At 40.0% G+C, this 17,970-nt stretch overlaps 1 protein-coding gene across 4 annotated transcripts in view; it reads right to left on the minus strand.

Annotated features, from left to right (window-relative positions):
* DNAJC10 (DnaJ heat shock protein family (Hsp40) member C10) overlaps positions 1-13,817 on the minus strand; it is a 38,964-nt gene extending 25,147 nt beyond the window's left edge. Inside the window, exons 1-8 of one of the 4 annotated variants that reach the window (XM_059703917.1) lie at positions 13,490-13,814; positions 11,663-12,011; positions 9,666-9,831; positions 7,304-7,354; positions 4,447-4,529; positions 4,077-4,208; positions 3,006-3,099; positions 1,830-1,907 (exon numbers count right to left, since the gene is read on the minus strand). In XM_059703917.1, coding sequence (XP_059559900.1) covers positions 1,830-1,907; positions 3,006-3,099; positions 4,077-4,208; positions 4,447-4,529; positions 7,304-7,354; positions 9,666-9,831; positions 11,663-11,866 — 808 coding nt within the window. In that variant the 5' untranslated portion in view covers positions 11,867-12,011; positions 13,490-13,814. Of the gene's footprint in view, positions 1-1,829; positions 1,908-3,005; positions 3,100-4,076; positions 4,209-4,446; positions 4,530-7,303; positions 7,355-9,665; positions 9,832-11,662; positions 12,012-12,955; positions 13,029-13,425 lie in introns of those variants that run through there. The other 3 variants (XM_059703918.1, XM_059703919.1, XM_059703920.1) reach the window with 3 other exon arrangements.
* Positions 13,818-17,970: the final 4,153 nt, after the last annotated feature.

Genomic DNA, 17,970 nt, shown 5'->3' on the forward strand with positions numbered 1-17,970 from the left:
AAAATATGCAAAAGATCCTTAAAATAAGATAAAATAGCCTCTTCATTATTTTTATAAAAGTTCTGTAAATATGAATACTAACACTAAATGAGATAACTTTGAAGAAAGGGAGCTGTAGCATCACAGAGCCTAGAGAGATATGTAAAATCTCTAGTTTCAAAAGTTTTTCATGTGTAAATGGACAAAAATTTGTGCATTAGGCCAAAATGAATAAACTCCTCAAGGATAGATTAAATTTAAGGGTGATTTTATTTTCAAGGCAATATCTCCTCAACATGGCAGCATAAAGGCTGTGAGGTGAAGTTTCAGGAAAAGATTCATGTTGGGATTAAACATATGAAAAGATATTAATGAATTAGAATATTTTTTTCTTTTAAAATATTTTTATTGATTCCAGAGAGAAAGGGAGAGGGAGAAAGAGATAGAAACATCAATGATGAGAGATTGATTGGCTGCCTCCTGCATACCCCCTACTGGGGATCGAGCCAGCAACTTGGGCATGTGCCCTGACCCGGAACTGAACTGTGACCTCCTGGTTCATAAGAAGATGCTCCCACTGAGCCATGCCAGCTAGGCTGAATTAGAATATTCTATAATACTGGGACCAATTTGTAACCAATCACATTGCTTAAATACAGTTTATAGTTCGTGGTTTGACAGGTAGGGTATTTTCAACTTAACCTACTGAGGGAAAGGTTCCTAGAAATAGAAAGTTGTCATCTTCAAATATATAATGTTTTGCCGAACCGGTTTGGCTCAGTGGATGGAGCGTCGGCCTGCGAACTCAAGGGTCCCAGGTTCGATTCCGGTCAAGGGCATGTACCTTGGTTGCGGGCACATCCCCACTGGGGGGCATGCAGAAGGCAGCTGATCGATGTTTCTCTCTCATCGATGTTTCTAGCTCTCTATCCCTCTCCCTTCTCTGTAAAAAATCAATAAAATATATATATATTTTTAAAAAATATATAATGTTTTGAGGTAAACATGTATACATATTTATATGCATAAGTATGAGGCAATGCCAATAACTCCAAAAATTATTTTGGGAGGACTGTATCTGTAAATGACTGCTTTTGCAAACTGATAAATATGTACATCTGTGACTATCTGAACATACCATTTACTGTGAATATAATTAGGCTGAAAAACTTGCCCATTGAACAGAAACCATAAACGATACTTTAAAAAATTAATAATTTTAAAACCTCCTATGTGAAAAATAATAGAAAGAAAAATATTTATTAAGTAAAAAGTTATAACCTTGGATATAAATTGTAGTTTGGAGTACTAAACAATCAATTATAGTAGCATACTCAAGATGGTCACCTAGTCTAAGGATACATACTTCCAGTTATAAGATTAGCAAGTCCTTAGCCAGTGGATAGAGCGTCTGCCTGCGGACTGAAGGGTCCCAGGTTCGATTCCGGTCAAGGGCATGTACCTGGGTTGCAGGCACATCCCCAGTGGGAGATGTGCAGGAGGCAGCTGATCGATGTTTCTCTCTCATCGATGTTTCTGACTCTCTATCTCTCTCCCATCCTCTCTGTAAAAAATCAATGAAATATATTAAAAAAAAAAAAGATTAGCAAGAGAGTACATCTTAAATGTTCTCACTACAAAAAAGAAATGGCAATTATTTGACAGGATGGAGATGGTAGCTAATGCTATGGTGGTAATCATTTTGGAAGAGTATCAAATCAACATGTTGACCCCTTCAAGTTACACAATGCTATTTAATTATATCTTAATAAAGCTGAAAAAGTAAAAAAGATTGTCATTTAAAAATTCTATGTCATGGTCTCTTCCTAACAAAATAATGAATAAATTACCTCCTCCTTCGGAACAGAATGTTATCAGCCAGCCAATACCAGAGGCAAAAGAGGTTTGTATTGCGTTAACAAAATTTCCTTAAAAGAAAATAAAGCAAATTTCTGATCACTTGTTACTTGATAATGAAAACAGTTTTCTAAATTTTTTTTTTCCTCTCCTAATTTCACCCTCTTCCAATCCACTCTGAGTAGTCAGGAATTTCTAAAAATCCTTTTGAGTATGTAAAATTCATTCACCAGCTCTCCATTTCCCCCCCCCCCCCATCGTATAAAATCTAAATTCATTATTTCATTAGGAAACTCAAATTGGCAAGATCTACCCTTGCAGCCAGCCATATTTCTCCCCAAGCCACTAATGCATTACACATCCTTCTGTTAGAGTCATGAAATACTGCCAGTTCCCCAAATAACACAATGAGCCTTTAAGGCTTCCTCTTCATTTTCATGACAGATTGGGTCTGACCTCATTCCAGAAGTATTTACTAACCTTTTCCCATTCCCTACCTGAGTTTCCTTATCCTTCATGCTTCCATAAGCTTACCTTTACCATAATAGTTACTATGCTGAATTTTAATGGTTTACTAGTGTTTCTTGCTAAAATAAGAAATGTACAAGCAGCAGCCTTGAAGGCAGGGGCTATTTATTTTATTACTACAGCCCTAGTATTGAACATAGTTTCAGAGGCAATAAATGGTATTCAATGAATACCCTTTAGATGTGAACACCATCATTTCATGGGTAATACAGAGTAGTTAAAATAGCCCATCTAAAGACATTGAAGAATTAAAAGCCTAATACCAGAAGAGTTTTTAAACTTTAAAATTAAACTGGATAGGCATGAATTTACTGCCAGATATAGTATACTTATGAAAGCAATAAAACACTTGATTTGCTAAATATTTAGTTGCACTTTGAAATTTGCCTTTTCCTCTAGTCCCACCTCATATCTATTTCCCATATTTTAACTGTTTTGTTTCTGTACACATATAATTCATTTGTTAAATGCCTACTATTTAGTAGTGGTCAGAACAAAAGACACAATTCCCTTTGAAAAGCATCAAAAAAGTATTTTAAAATTTCAATATGATGACCAAAATATTAATACTGCCACTGAAAAACAAAATATAAATTTCAAAGGAGCCTTAAAAATCAAGCAAATTAAGAAAATAAAATTACCTGCCCACAGTTCTGTCACTGAGCTTCTGACATGCTGCATGGCGAAGCTCACCAAACTGTCCTTTGATCTGTCACCATGGTATTTCACTGCAGCCTATTGGTTTTTTTAATAAAAAGGGAAACATATTTTACTTTTTCTTTTAAAAACACCACTAAAAATAATACTTTTGATTCTACATTATTTTGAAAAATACAGTAAGATCTGCCCCTTAAATGTACAATGTATTTCCAAATGATATACTGAAAATCTTGATTGTATAGATTTCAAGGAAGACATTTTAATAATACTATTCATAATTTTTGTTTCAGTTTTATCACTTGAAACTGGGGAAAAAAGGGACATCAAAATTTTATCTTCACTGAGACAATACCTGAAAATACTTTGTAAACTATAAAGTAGAATATGTGCATATTGGTTATACTATGTTAAGATAGAAACAAATTGGCAATCATTTAATTTTGAAAGTCATCATTTGACCACTGAATGATGTGGGTTGAACTGCACGGGTCCACTTATACTTGGAATTTTTCAATCGGTCCACTTAGTTTTTAACTGTCTGCAGTTCAAACTCCTGTGAAGGGTCAATTGGAGATTGGGAATCCGTGCATGCAATGAGCGCTCACTTGAGTTACACACATTTAAAAAAAATTTTTTTTTAATTTTATTGGTATCAGAGAGGAAGGGAGAGGGAGAGAGAAACATCAATGATGAGAATCATTGACCAGCTGCCTCCTGCACATCTCCTACTGGGGATGGGCATGTGCCCTAACCAGGATCAAACCATGACCTCTAGTTCATAGGTCGGCACTCAACCACTGAGCCACAGCGGCAGGGCTATGCATTTTTCTATAGGCGCCACTAACCTCTATGTTATTATTCCAAGGTGAACTGTAAAGGCATCTAAAAGTATTCGTAATACTAAAAATGTTTATTATGACTAGAGATGAGTTAGTACCTAAAGTAAAACGTAAATACCAAAGCATTCTACTAATTCTCATCTTGTGTTTTCTCTAGTATTTTCTTTATCATAAAGTTCCCCAAATTTAAAAACTGCTAACTTTATCCCTTACCATTCCAGACCTAAATATGAAGAGGCTGGGATAACTGTTCACTCCTTTCATTCGGCAAAGCATTCTATCATCACCACAGTTAACGGCTCCAATTCGAAGTAATCCATCCACTTCTTTAGCAAAGTCTCTCCACTATGAGAAAAAAGGAAACATAAGTATTTCTCTGAACACTTCCCTTGAACATTCTTCAAGCTATACATACTTAAAGACTATTTTTAGCAAATAAAACCATAAGTATGTGAAAATACATAATTATTACTGATAGCTATAATTGCTGTTAATAGGAAAATCCCAATATATTAAAAAACTCAAATAACAGATAAATTAGAAATAATAAAACTTTAATAATCAGGATGTAAAAAATACGTACTGTGGGAGCTAAATCATGACAGTGTGAACATCCTGCAGAGTAAAAGTTCACAAACCACAGTTCTCCAGAATTAACAGCAGCATCTAAAAGTACATGAAACCAAAATAACTTAGAACTATTTGCTGAGGTTTGTGCATAGTTTGGTTAAAAAATTTTTGTTGTGATCAGAAAGAAAAAAAGTCATACACCTTTCATACTGCCTTTATCAATAATTTTCTGTACAAAATTTTCTATAAAAAATGTACTTCAACTGTCAAATAATACCATTTTAAAGAAACTCTTCGAAGCCCATACTTGTACAAGCAGCAGCCTTGAACTGCTTAATACCATCTCACCATGAAGCTGTAAAAAGAAAGGCAGCAACAGCCAAAGCTCATGGAAGAGTTTGTGTGGATGAGAGAAATGAAGAAGAAAAACAGTAAGAGACTGAACTGAGATTTAAGTTCTTCTACTATCTGCAGCATAAGTTAAACATGGAGTCAATCAATTCTGACAGTTATTTCAAATTCTGAAAGAATGAAATAAGAGGCCTATACAATGTAATAAGGACTCTGGGATTCAATTTAATCTTTGCCTTAAGACATTTCCCTTGGAAAACTGCATTATTTGAAAAGTATCAAGATTTTTAACAATTCAAAACATAAATACCTGTAAGATTTTTAACAATTCAAAACAGAAATACCTATTTTGTAAAATAATAGAACTGAACACCACATAATGTCTAGCCAACAATACATTATACATTATAATCTACTAGAGGCCCATTGTACAAAATTCGTCCACTCAGGCGGGGGGTGGGGGTGGGGGTGGGGGGCGCCCTCAGCCTGGCCTGCTCCCTCTCGCAGTCCAGGAGCTCTCGGGGGATGTCTGATGGGTGTGGTTCTCAACCTTCCTAATGCTGTGACCCTTTAATACAGTTCCTCATGTTGTGGTGACCCCCAACCATAAATTTATTTTTGTTGCTACTTCATAACTGTAATTTTGCTACTGTTATGAATCGTAATGTAAATATCTGATATGCAGGATGTATTTTCAGGGGTCGCGGCCCACAGGTTGAGAACTGCTGGCTTAGGGCCTAAGCCACAGGGAGCAGGCCTTAGCCGTCAGTCGGTCATCCTTAGTGCTGCCGCAGAGGAAGGAGAGGCTCCCACCACCGCTGCTGCGCTTGCCAGCCGTGAGCCCAGCTTCTGGCTGAACAGCACTCCCCGTGGGAGCACACTGACCACCAGGGGGCAGCTCCTACATTGAGTGTCTGCCCCCTGGTGGTCAGTGTGCGTCATAGCGACTGGCTGTTCCACCGTCAGGCCAAAACCAGCTCTCTGACATCTCCTGAGGGGTCCCAGATTGCAGGAGGGCACAGGCCAGGCAGAGGGACCCCACTCAGGCATGATCGGCGTTGGGGTGGGATGCGGGCAGTTGGCCAGCAGGAGGGACTGTGGGAGGGCTTCAGGGCTTGTCCGGCCCATCTTGCTCAGTCCTGATCAGCCGGACCCCAGCAGCAAGCTAACCTACCGGTTGGAGCATCTGCCCCCTGGTGGTTAGTGCACGTCATAGCAAAGAGTTGGGCAGCCTTAGCGTATCATTAGCATATTACGCTTTGATTGGTTGAACGGTCAACTGGATGACTGGACACTTAGCATATTAGGCTTTTATTATATAGGACTAGTGGCCCGTTGCACGAAGATTCACACAATAGGCCTTCCTTCCCCTGGCTGCTGGCACGGGTTTTCCTCCGGCACCCGGGACCCAGGCCTTTGGTCCAGCCGCAGCAGCGAGGCTTGGCTTCTCCGCTCTGGCTGCTCCCAGCCCCTCCTTCTCTTTATTTTTCCAGCTCCTCGAGTGGAGCCCAGGCCCCCAGCCCCTCCTTGAGCAGAGCCCAGGGCAGGCTGGAAGCCTGGGTTGTCCCCGGCGACCCAGACCCCCAGCTACTCCTTGAGCGGAGTCCAGGGCTGGCGGGAAGCTTGGCTTCCTCTGTTGCTGGGAGCAACCCAAGCCTCCTGCTCGCTCCAGCTCCGTGGCCACCGCCGTCTTCAGTCTTCGCTCAGTGCCTGCATATGCAAATTAACCGCCATCTTTGTTGGGTTAATTTGCATAGTTGCTCTGATTGGCTGGTGGCCGTAGCGGAGTGACACCAATTTGCATGTTTCTCTTTTATTAGTGTAGATAAAATAATCTTATATAAGTCAACAAAATTTATTCATTTAAAAATTTTAACAATGTAACATTTAAGATAAAAAGGTGAAGACAATTTGCTTTTGGCTAAAGTTTCCATATAATTTCACATCAAAATCAGTGAATTTTTAAATAAAGTTTCTTAATTATAGGAAGTATAGTAAGACATGAAAACATACATACTATTCTAAGTATGTGTAACTGATTCAGGTTAATTAGTAACATGTGAAAGACTCAGTATTCACCTACATTTCAATTACAAAACACACAAGCCTATGGGAAGAACAGTTAACCCATACATTATAGACAAGCTGTATAATTTAGAATTTTATCAGCTGTTCTTTGACCTTTTGCATGATTTGTATTACACTGCATATAAAATTTTGTTTTAGGCTTTTTTTCACTTACCATAATCTGAAACGTTGTAAAAATATTTTAATAATGTGGAAAATAATGATGTAGAAAAAAGAATGATCTTGGTTCATTATAATTTCAAATGTGCCAATCAGGCACAAACACACATGCATTGATGTTGAGGATATTGCTTAGTACCCCTTCCAAGATTTCAATTCATGTGATGCTGTAAAATGTGAGGAATAATTGTAGCTACTGCACAGGGAAGTCATTAAAGTTCATTAAGACAATGGAAGGAAAGTTGATGATAACTGTATACCCATAAACTTACCAAATTCTCTTCTATCCAATGTTATGATTTCAGGATCATCATCATAAATACCTAATTTTAAAAGTCCATAAAAATTATAAAATTAAAACTTCATCATAAAAGTCAATTGCCACATTTAAAATAGGTTATTTACTCTTGTTTTAATCATCAAAATCAGATCACCAAACCTCGAAGTTGAAAAATATGCGACAAACTAAGAGGGAGACCTGGAGTACACAAAACCGCTGCCGGTGCCTTTAAAGAATGATCGAGATACCAGTTTCTGATATGGATTGTCACAGGTGTGTGTGTCTGTGGGATTCCCAATAGTCACAAAATTTTATCTTCACAGAAAATTCCTACTATGTTTTTTTAAACTTTTTCTTTTGAAATAGTTGTACAGACTCTCATTTACCTTTTCCCCTAGGTCCGTGGTCGGCAAACTGTGGCTCGCGAGCCACATGCGGCTCTTTGGCCCCTTGAGTGTGGCTCTTCCTAAGCCTTAGGAGTACCCTAGTTAAGTTAATAACAACGTACCTACCTATATAGTTTAAGTTTAAAAAATTTGGCTCTCAAAAGAAATTTCAATTGTTGTATTTGGCTGTTGACTAATGAGTTTGCCAACCACTGCCCTAGGTGATATGTTACATAGTTTTAGAACAATATCCAAACCAGGAAATTAGCACTGGTACATTACTGTTAACTAGACTACAGACCTCATTTATTTTTCAATCATGTTTTTAATAAGTGGCATCATTTAAAATTATATTCTATGACTTAAAGTTTTATAATTAAAATACTTACAGAGGTAGAGACAAACTTATTAAGTAAATATAAATTTTATTTACCATAATAATTAAAACCAATGTGAAAATTTCTCATTACTATTATGAAACATCCAAATAATATTAGTGATGAATATAGACCAAGGTTCAGCAAACTTTTTCTCTAGAGACCAGTTAGTAACTATTTTAGGCTTTGTGGGAAATATAATTTCTGTCACAACTACTCAAGTGTGAAAGCAGCCATAGACAATATGTAAATAAATGAACATAATTGTTTGGGCATAACTCAGAAAATTGCAGTTTGGCTCCAGACCACCACAATGAAGGTAGGATCAAAGGTAGTTGTAATCTTTTTGCTGGTGGAGGGTCTTGCTTTCAATTTGTAAAAAATGCAAGACCTGTGAATCCCAATGAGATGAGGTATGCCTGTATCCAATAAAACTTTACAAAAATAGGTGGCAGGCTAGATTTAGACTGTGAAATGTGAATTGCTAACACCTGAAATAGCTATCATGCTGTAGTGAATATACCTGAAAATAATACTTAGAAAAGACACTTAAGAAACATATATAATAGCTATAAATTGAAAATATTTTAGTTGAATATAAAGGCATACTTCAATTCTTAGCCTACATTTGAGGTTAATTAATGATCTAAGACAGTGGTTCTCAACCTTCTGGCCCTTTAAATAAAGTTCCTCATGTTATGACCCAACCATAAAATTATTTTCGTTGCTACTTCATAACTGTAATGTTGCTACTGTTATGAATCGTAATGTAAATATCTGATATGCAGGATGGTCTGAGGCGACCCCTGTGAAAGGGTCGTTCAACCACCAAAGGAGTCGTGACCCACAGGTTGAGAACGGCTGATCTAAGAGAAACATTAGGTACTTGAATGCTCCCTCTTGCCGTGATACCTGCTTACTCTCCCTTTCCCTTGATTTTTGAAAAATACATATTTTTATTGATTTTAGAGAGGAATGGAGAGGGAGAGAAACATCAATGATGAGAGAGTCACTGATTGCCTGCCTCCTATACTCCCCTTGCTGGGGATTGAGCCCACAACCAGGCATGTGCTCCGACCAGGAATCAAACTGTGACCCCCTGGTTCATAGGTCGACACTCAACCACTGAGCCATGCCAGCTGCGCTTTCCCTTGATTTTTTAAACTTGTTTACCATCTCTGCTCTTACCTTATTTCTTATTCCTATCAACACTGTAAACAATTATTAAAGATGGCATTTCTACTGAAGTGACCACTGTTAAACTTAAAAGAAACTAGCTTTTCTTGGAAAATATGATGCTGTAAAAATCTTGAAAAGCTTCAATATTTAACTTCTAATGTAAGTATTTTTAAATTAAACAGCAAACCTTATTTTACAAGCATTTAACAAGATTATGACCCAAATACCTTCATATCTGTTCAGATAATAGCTACCACCTGATTTTCCTTTTGAATAACACTCTTATGTTACATTAAAAAGAGTCAAGGTGAAACGTGTTAACTACATAAGCTAAGTGGTGAAACAAAATTAATTTTCTGAATTTATCCAAATAAAAAACAATCATTTCATAAGGTATATCATATTATCTTACCAAAATCATAACGATAATAATTCCAGCTTTCATACTGGCCTCCTTCTTGATTATCTGCAAGTCCCTTTTCTCCGTATTTGTCATACTTTTTTCGAAGATCTTCATCTTTGAGTACTTCATACGCTCTATTTATTTTTAAAAAATCACTATGTGCATTTGGGTTATTCTATTAAAAAACATTAGATATAACATTTATTTCAGATACATAATCAAGTATCTTCAGAACCTGTATTTTGATTTAATTTAATCCTGAGATTTTGGGGAGAATAGATATCCAAGTTACGAGTAGTAGTACAATATGAAGTGGGTTATCATGCGTTGAAATAAAAAAGGATTTTTAAAGAACGGCAATCTTAAAAAAATGAGAACTGATGCCTCAAAAGTCTGATTGATAGATGTGTTTATACAATGTGATTCCTCCTAAGAAATGCAACTGAGAAAAGGCCAACTTATGAACCCTTGAAAAGCCTTTGTATTTGTTAAGCATTATCTGTTGCCCCTAAAACAATTACAAAGAAATTTGTAGGTTACTTTGCTATTTGAGGCAAAACTAATATATTAACTAAATAAAAAGTATGTGCCCCAATCCATCAGATAATTACTAGTAAATGAAAACTAATATCAGAGTAACAACTTAAAACTGGATTGGAAATAGTCCTTATTTGTTACTGGTTCAATTGGTTTTTGAAGAATGCTTTCATCCAAATAATACTTAGTTGTAGGTCCACCATTTTTCATATGGAAACAAAATAAATCGAATTCTGAAATTTCAAAGAAAAAGAAAAATCCTATAAATAGAATACAGCCCAGCCAGTGTGGCTCAGTGGATTTTTTAAAAAAATATATTTTATTGATTTTTTACAGAGAGGAAGGGAGAGGGATAGGAAGTTAGAAACATCGATGAGAGAGAAACATCGATCAGCTGCCTCCTGCACACCCCCTACTGGGGATGTGCCCGCAACCAAGGTACATGCCCTTGACTGGAACCGAACCTGGGACCCTTGAGTTCGCAGGCCGACGCTCTAGCCACTGAGCAAACCGGTCAGGGCAGCTCCGTGGATTTAGCATTAGCCTGGGCTCTGGGAAGTCACGTTTGACTCCCTGTCAGGGCACACGCCAGGATTGGCTTTCAGACTGATCCCCAGGTGGGGTGTACAGGAAGCAGCTGATAGATGTTTCTTTCCCTCTCCCTTTGGATCTATCTAAAAATCAATAAAAATATGTTAAAACAGCAGAATATAGATTCTGGGGAAAGATTACCAAGTAATGAGAGTTTTAGAAAAATACTGATTCTAGTGCTCAGCTTAATGCAATCAAAATAAAATAATCTTTTAAAAAATTCTATCTAGAAAGTAGAAAATTAGAACTTATCTTTCTCCTTGATGATCAAATCTCAATAAAAAATTAATTAGGTGAATTATAAACATATCAAAAGAATTAAAATTAATTCAGTTTTGAAAGATTACATTATGGGACACATAATCAAATATTTATGATTAGAATTAACTAGATTTGGCTGTTCTCAAATTTTACTTAAAATACTTTCTGACTCTGGTCTTAAACTTGTGCATGGGAGAAAATAGTGAAATAGTAATAGCATGATATTAATAGCATGCCATTTTTACCAAGACATACTCTCTAACTTCTAAGAAAATAATTTTTTTTACTGCTTTAAAATACTTGATCTTAACCTACTTTACTAAGAAAACTACTTCACAGACATTGCCTGCTTTGGGATTAACATCTGTAGAAGAACTGTTGGGAATTTAGTTTTCAAATTAAGAGGTAATTGCAGTTTTGGTACTGACATGTCTTTATATTGCTCTAAACAGACACTTTTGCTTATTATGTTTTTAATACTTAAGTTGAATTACAATTTTTGACATGTGAATGTTCTTAAGCATTTTGAGCACATATTACTTAAACTTATTTAAGTAGATACTCAAAGTTACTAACATGCATTAATGAGGTATGTTTAAAAAGAAATTTTTACCTACCGGGTTTTTATCAGGATGAAGCTTCAATGCTAACTTCTTGAAAGCTTGTCTTATTTCTCTACTGCTCGCAGTTTTGGATACTCCAAGTAAACTGTAAAAATCCTGGTCTGTGTCCACTACAACGGCCATAGACACTATTAGAAAGCAGAGAATGACCCTTTTCAGGTCTCCGACATAGTCATCTCTATTTAACCAGACTCCCATTCTTTTTCTTATACAAGTTCTGATTTAAGTGAACATTAATATACACCGCTGGTTCCGGGTGATGTAACATGCAAGGTTGAGAACTTCTGTCCACATTACTCCACGGGTGACTCAAAGATCACAAAATTGTCTCCCAAATGTTAATCTAAAGAGAGGAAACCAAGTAGTTAAAATAGGTTAAAAACAAAACAAAACAAAACACCCCAAACCCAGCAATAATACTACTTATTAAATAACATGGTCAGCAATACAATCTCCATTAAATAGTGAATCAGAGCGAGTGCCCCGGGCTCTCTTATTTTGGGGCCCCTTTCGCTGCTTCCACATCCAGGTACGCAGATTTGTGAAATCACCCAAGAGATGGCAGGTACACGGTGGAAGCTAGTGCGTGGTTGTGGCTAGCCAGAACATTTTATAAGCTCAGCGAATGGTTCTGTTCAGCAGCAGAAAACAAGGCGGCGGTGGGGGGGAGGGGGGAGGCGAGGGGACTGTTCCTTCCTTTTTCTCCCCTGCTCTAAGCCTTGCCCTTTTGCGATACCACTTCCTTTTTGGCTACTGCTTCACCTCTCTAACGCTATCCAGTTTTCATTTTAATCAGATTTCACTTGTAGGGAATATCCTTTGGGGGGTGGGGACCAGAAAGGACAGGTACCTTCCAGGGGGTCTGTTTTGTTATACAACACTTCCAAAAATGGCAGCGCATTTTTATTGTTATCATAGACAACTCCCATAGTAGGCCGTCTTCTCCCGCGTTTTCTCAGAAGGTGCTTACATTACATAGAAGCAGAGACTATTTCATAAAAGTAGAAGAAGAATAACTACAAGCTAACAGTGTGACTTTATTGCAAAGCTTACGTTTGGTAGAAGCACAAACAGAAAAAGAAGGGAGTCAGTTACTTAGACATGCTCCCTGGTGTAGGGGGAAAATAAGGTCAGATCCTCCCAAAGACCTCATCATGCTTAGAAAAAGCTAACCTTCCCGCGCATCCTCGGGTTCTTTCTTCATTTAACCCTAAATGTCCATTCAAAACTGTTGTCCTGACCTGTGAATCACTTCTAACCCCTCCCTCTCATGCCACCAAAAAGCACCTTTGCAAAAGACAGCGATGTATATGAACAAATATCCATCCTAGACCACAACGATTAGGAAAAAACAGAGCATATTCGCAAACAGGTCCCAGCAGGGGTGTGACGGCGGGCTCCGCGCGGGGCGGCGGCGCAGGTGGAGGCGGCAGGTAAGTGCGCCCGGACGCCTCCCGCAGCTGCCGCTCGGATGGCAGGCGAGGAGCGGGAGGTGGAGACAACGGGCGACAGGACGGTCCTCGGATGCTGGTGGGCGAGGTCTCGGGCCGGAACGGGCAGAAAGATGCCCGAGTAGCCGAGCGAAAGGGAGGACCTGGAGCAAGAGGCGGGGAGCAAGGCGGTGTGTGTAATGGGAAGGAAGGAGCAAGCACACAATGAACCGGCCGCCGAGCGACCAAGGCTCGAATCCAGGCGCACGGCCGTCCTGCCCTCCCTCCCAGCGGGCCCGCGCGCCGCCGGCTCCAGCCTGTGCCCACCTCGGGGCTGCGGGGTCGCCGCCACAGCTCCTCCCCACTCCGCCTCCCCTTCGGCTGATCCTACCGGCCGAGCGCCGCGCTGCGGGCGGGAGGGAAGCGCGCACTCTCGGGCCGCCGGGCCGCCGCGCTCGGGATGGGGAGGTGAGGAGGTTGAGCCGCCCGGGCAGCAGCGACAGCCACCTCCGGTCGGCTCCGCACGCCGGTCTCCAGCGCGAGCGGGGCGGGGCCTGGCGCGGGGCACTGTGGGAAAGGCGTGGACGGCTAGGCCTGGGCGGACTCGCACAGGCCTGGGGCGGCGGCGGCGGCGGCAGCGGCCGGGTAGGGAGGGCGGCGTATGTTTAGGTTGACGTGGCGGTCAGCGCGGAATCCGGCTCCGGTTCCAACCCGGAGCTGAGGGACACGCTCTAACCGCAAAGTCCACGCCTCTCCCCGCACTTCTGGGACCGGCGCTGCCGGGGGCCGGACGCAGGCCAGCGAAGCCCGCCCCTTCCGGCGCCCGTTGCTATGGTGACGGGGAAACCCAAAGGGCCCGCGGGGCTGGCGATTTTCCGGTGATCAAGTTCTTAAAGGGAAGGCAGGGCTACAGAGGATTGTTCTGATTGGTGGGTGGGTGGGCAGAAGGGAAATTTTGCAAAAAAAAAGGGAAAGCTTGGACCCTGGCCGGGTTGCTCAGTTGGTTAGAGCGTTGCCCCTATACATCAAGGTTGAGGGTTCAATCCCTGGTCAGGGCACATGGGAGAATCGACCAATGAAAATCAGCCAATGAATGCATAAGTAAGTGGAACAAACTGACATTTCTCTCTCCGCCCCCCCTCCCCCCCCCTTCTTTTTCTCCCTTGGAAGAAAAGGAAAGCAGGGAGGGAATATATGTACATTAACACTCACACACATACACAGGTTCATATTTGCATATATATGAAACTATGAGTTTACACCAAAACTTCCAGTTCCAATATAATGTCACAGAAGTCATTCCAGTTTTCTCCCTTCATGTGTAGCTCTTTTCCCTGACAACGAGAAATCTGGTTCCCATTATCCTTGCTTTCTATGTACTTAACTTTCAATTCCCCCATATGTAACCAATCTCCCATCGCTGGTGCTAGCCCCTTTGCTGTGCAGCTGCCCTCTTCATCCTACATTTTAGATTGGGCTGCTCTTCACTCAGGTTCCAATCTATGTCAGGCTGCCTTCCCACAGGGACACCATGAAAAGGCTCCAACATGCAGTCACTCACTGCCCTCCCCCCCATCCCTTACCTCTGCCCAATGTGGGCACACTCCTCGCCTTGGTTGGACTCTGACACTGCCCACCCACCTAATGGCTTTTGGTTTGAATTATTCAGGATGAGGGAGGGTTATGATTATTTTTAAACTAGAGGCTCAGTGCACGAAATTCGTGCATGGTAGGGTTCCTAGGCCAGGTTGGAGATCAGGGCCTTCTGGCTGCTGACCAGGGCCTGCCTTTGTTCCACGCCGCCCCCTGGTGGTCAGCGCCTGTCATTGCTAGCGATCAAACTCCTGGTCTCCTGGTTGAAGTCCTGAGGGGACACTTTGCATATTAGCCTTATATATATATATATATATAGGTTCCTATTTAAGCTACTGTGGGAGGGCAGTAGCAAATATTGGAAAACTGGCTAGGAGACCATTGTAATGGACCAGGTGATAGATGATGAGCTTGGACTAGGGTGGTGTTAGTTCATGTACAGAGAAATGAAGAGAACAAATAGGAGGTAATATGTGTAGGATTTGGTGAGGAATTGGTCATCCTGGGGAACAGAAAGATATTTGAAAGCACATTCCTACTTCAGATACTTGACATCAGGAATGTCCACTTGGTTCAGGGAAATCAAAGCCTTGCCAGCCTCAGCATAATAATTCAAAACTTGATACACTGCATGAAATATGTTACAACAAAGGGACTTCTTTGTTTCATTTTTAGTTCCAGCTGGAGAATTGCTACTCATCTTTCCAGACCCAGTTCATGTTTTTTCTGAAAATGATTTTCTGTAAGCCATTCAAACAGATTTGATCACACCATTTTCTATTATCGCATTTATCATACCATAATATAATTACATTTCATTGGTTTGTCTACTATAATGAATTCTTTGAGATTAGGAATAATTTTTTTTCTTTTTTTTTTTTTGCTTTGCAATACTCTAAATATTGGGTGCATTAAAGATCTGCTTCAAAGTACAATGATACAACGAGACCTTATTTTCTGTTATTATAATTTGGGCCATTTCAAACAAACACATTCCTCTGAAGACTTCTGGTCAAGATGGTGATGTAGGTAAATGCGGTACTCGCCTCCTCCCACAAGCACATAAAAATTTAAACTACAGAACAACCATCATTCAGAACCACCTGAAACCTTGCTGAATGGAAGTCCTACACTAGGGAATTAAGGAAGAAGCCATATCAAGACTGGTGTGTGTGTGTGTGTGTGTGTGTGTGTGTGTGTGTGTGTGTGTGTGTGTGTGTGTAGGGGAGGCGGAGATGCAGAACGTGCTGGTCCCACACCCATGTGTGCAGATAAAAATCAGGAGGGATTTTTGTCTTCCTCAGCCCCACACCAGGCTCCCCATCCAGGGTTCCAGTGCTAGGAAGAGAAGTCCCCACAACTTCTGGCTCTAAAAACCAGTGAGGCTGAGGAAGACAGAGAGCTGCTGGAGTCCCAGTCACTCTGACTCCCTCCCTCTGAGTTCCAGCACAGGGGCAGCAGCTTGCAAAGCACCAGAGGGATGTGGGGAGGAACTGAATTGTCCTGTGCTGGCAGAGACCATTGTCCCTTTGATGAAACCTGTCTACCCCCCTATCCTCCCCCCCGCCCGCCCCCACCCCCCAATCGAATTTTATTTACTTTTCCATCAATGCCTAGTTAGGGCAGTGCTTGGCGTCTATTCAATACATGCATTACAATAAACTGAAGGCTCAGTATTTATTATATGCAGAGAGGAAAGAATAGTTCTTTGTTCCTAAAAGTCCTTATTGTCTGGCCTCAGGGGGGAGGACGTGGAGAACACACCCATTCACATGTAGAAATATACAGTAATATGTTGAGTGAGTGATTTAAACAATATATTTCATAGGGACTCCATTTTGAGCTGAAGTGCTCAAAGTAGAATGAAAGAACATTATGGGTGTTTCTAAATAAAGAATTCCTGAACAGACTTGGAATTTTAGAACCAGGTAGAAACTTTAAAGTTCCTTAAACTCATAGGGGAGGAAACAGGTCCAGGAAGGTTGATGAGTATGACTTGCCTAAAGACACTCAAATCTAAATGATTGAAATGGAATATAACCTGTTTTCTGTTTTCTTAGCCAGTGTGAAATGATAATGAGAAGCATAATAAGTGAAACTTACCTATATTCCCAGGTATTATATCAAGCATGTTACTTATCTTAACATTTTTAATTGTCACAACAACTCTATGAAGTAAGTGCATTTATTATGTCAAGTTTAGAGATGAGAAATCGGAGGCTAAGAATGGTTAAGCTACTAGCCCAACATTGCCGTTAGTAATGGTAGACGTTGGATTCCAACCTGGGCAGATGTGGAGTCCATAAGGAAACGCCACAATCAGTTCATTGAAGTACTTTTATTATTATTATTATTATTTTATTTTTATTGATTTTTTACAGAGAGGAAGGGAGAGGGATAGAGAGTTAGAAACATCAATGAGAGAGAAACCTCGATCAGCTGCCTCCTGCACACCCACCACTGGGGATGTGCCTGCAACCAAGGTACAGGCCCTTGACTGGAATCGAACCTGGGACCCCTCAGTCCCCAGGCCGACACTCTATCCACTGAGCCAAACCGATCAGGGCCATTGAAGTACTTTTTGATAGCATTTATTTAAGCTAAGTAAGGTGTTATTGTCACAGAGTTTTTAATAACAAAATAACCCATCACATAGCTTGATTTGGGGGATAAATTGTAATATTTTATTAGGTCAGAACTAATTTGTAAAGACAAATTGATTAATGTTTTAAAATCACCTACAGCACTAACTAGTGGATTTGGCATTCAACATATGTGTTGAATTCAGTTGAATTTGTAGTTGTTCATATTTCTATGATAATTGTAATTTTATATTTTTATCTCCAATAAGCAGGTTTGCCTCCAGCTGTAACTGACCTTTCTTTTGTGCTTATTTCCTTACATTCCAATTATTGTGACACTACATTTCATTAAAAATGTTACGTGGTAATTAACACTTTAGTTTGTTTTTTTTTTTTGGCACTAATTCCTACATAAATATTTGCTAAGATGAATTGATAGCAAACACAAAGCAAGTATGGATTGACAGTCCTAGTGAAATACTTTTTCTTTCCATTTTACTTGATAAACAACAGAAGACCAGGAGATCAGATTACTAATTGATAAAATGTGCCAGAATAACAAGTAGCCTCGGACCAGAAATTTTGAGGAAACCCTGAAATATGGAAGACAAAGTGTTGAATTAACAAACAAAATCACTGAGCAAAGCCCAAAGGAGAATGCTGCAAAATGTGAGGATGGCTCTGGTTGTTTTTAAGA

The sequence above is a fragment of the Myotis daubentonii genome, chromosome 7 (genome assembly GCF_963259705.1).
Source record: "Myotis daubentonii chromosome 7, mMyoDau2.1, whole genome shotgun sequence".
NCBI classification, from domain to species: domain Eukaryota; kingdom Metazoa; phylum Chordata; class Mammalia; order Chiroptera; family Vespertilionidae; genus Myotis; species Myotis daubentonii.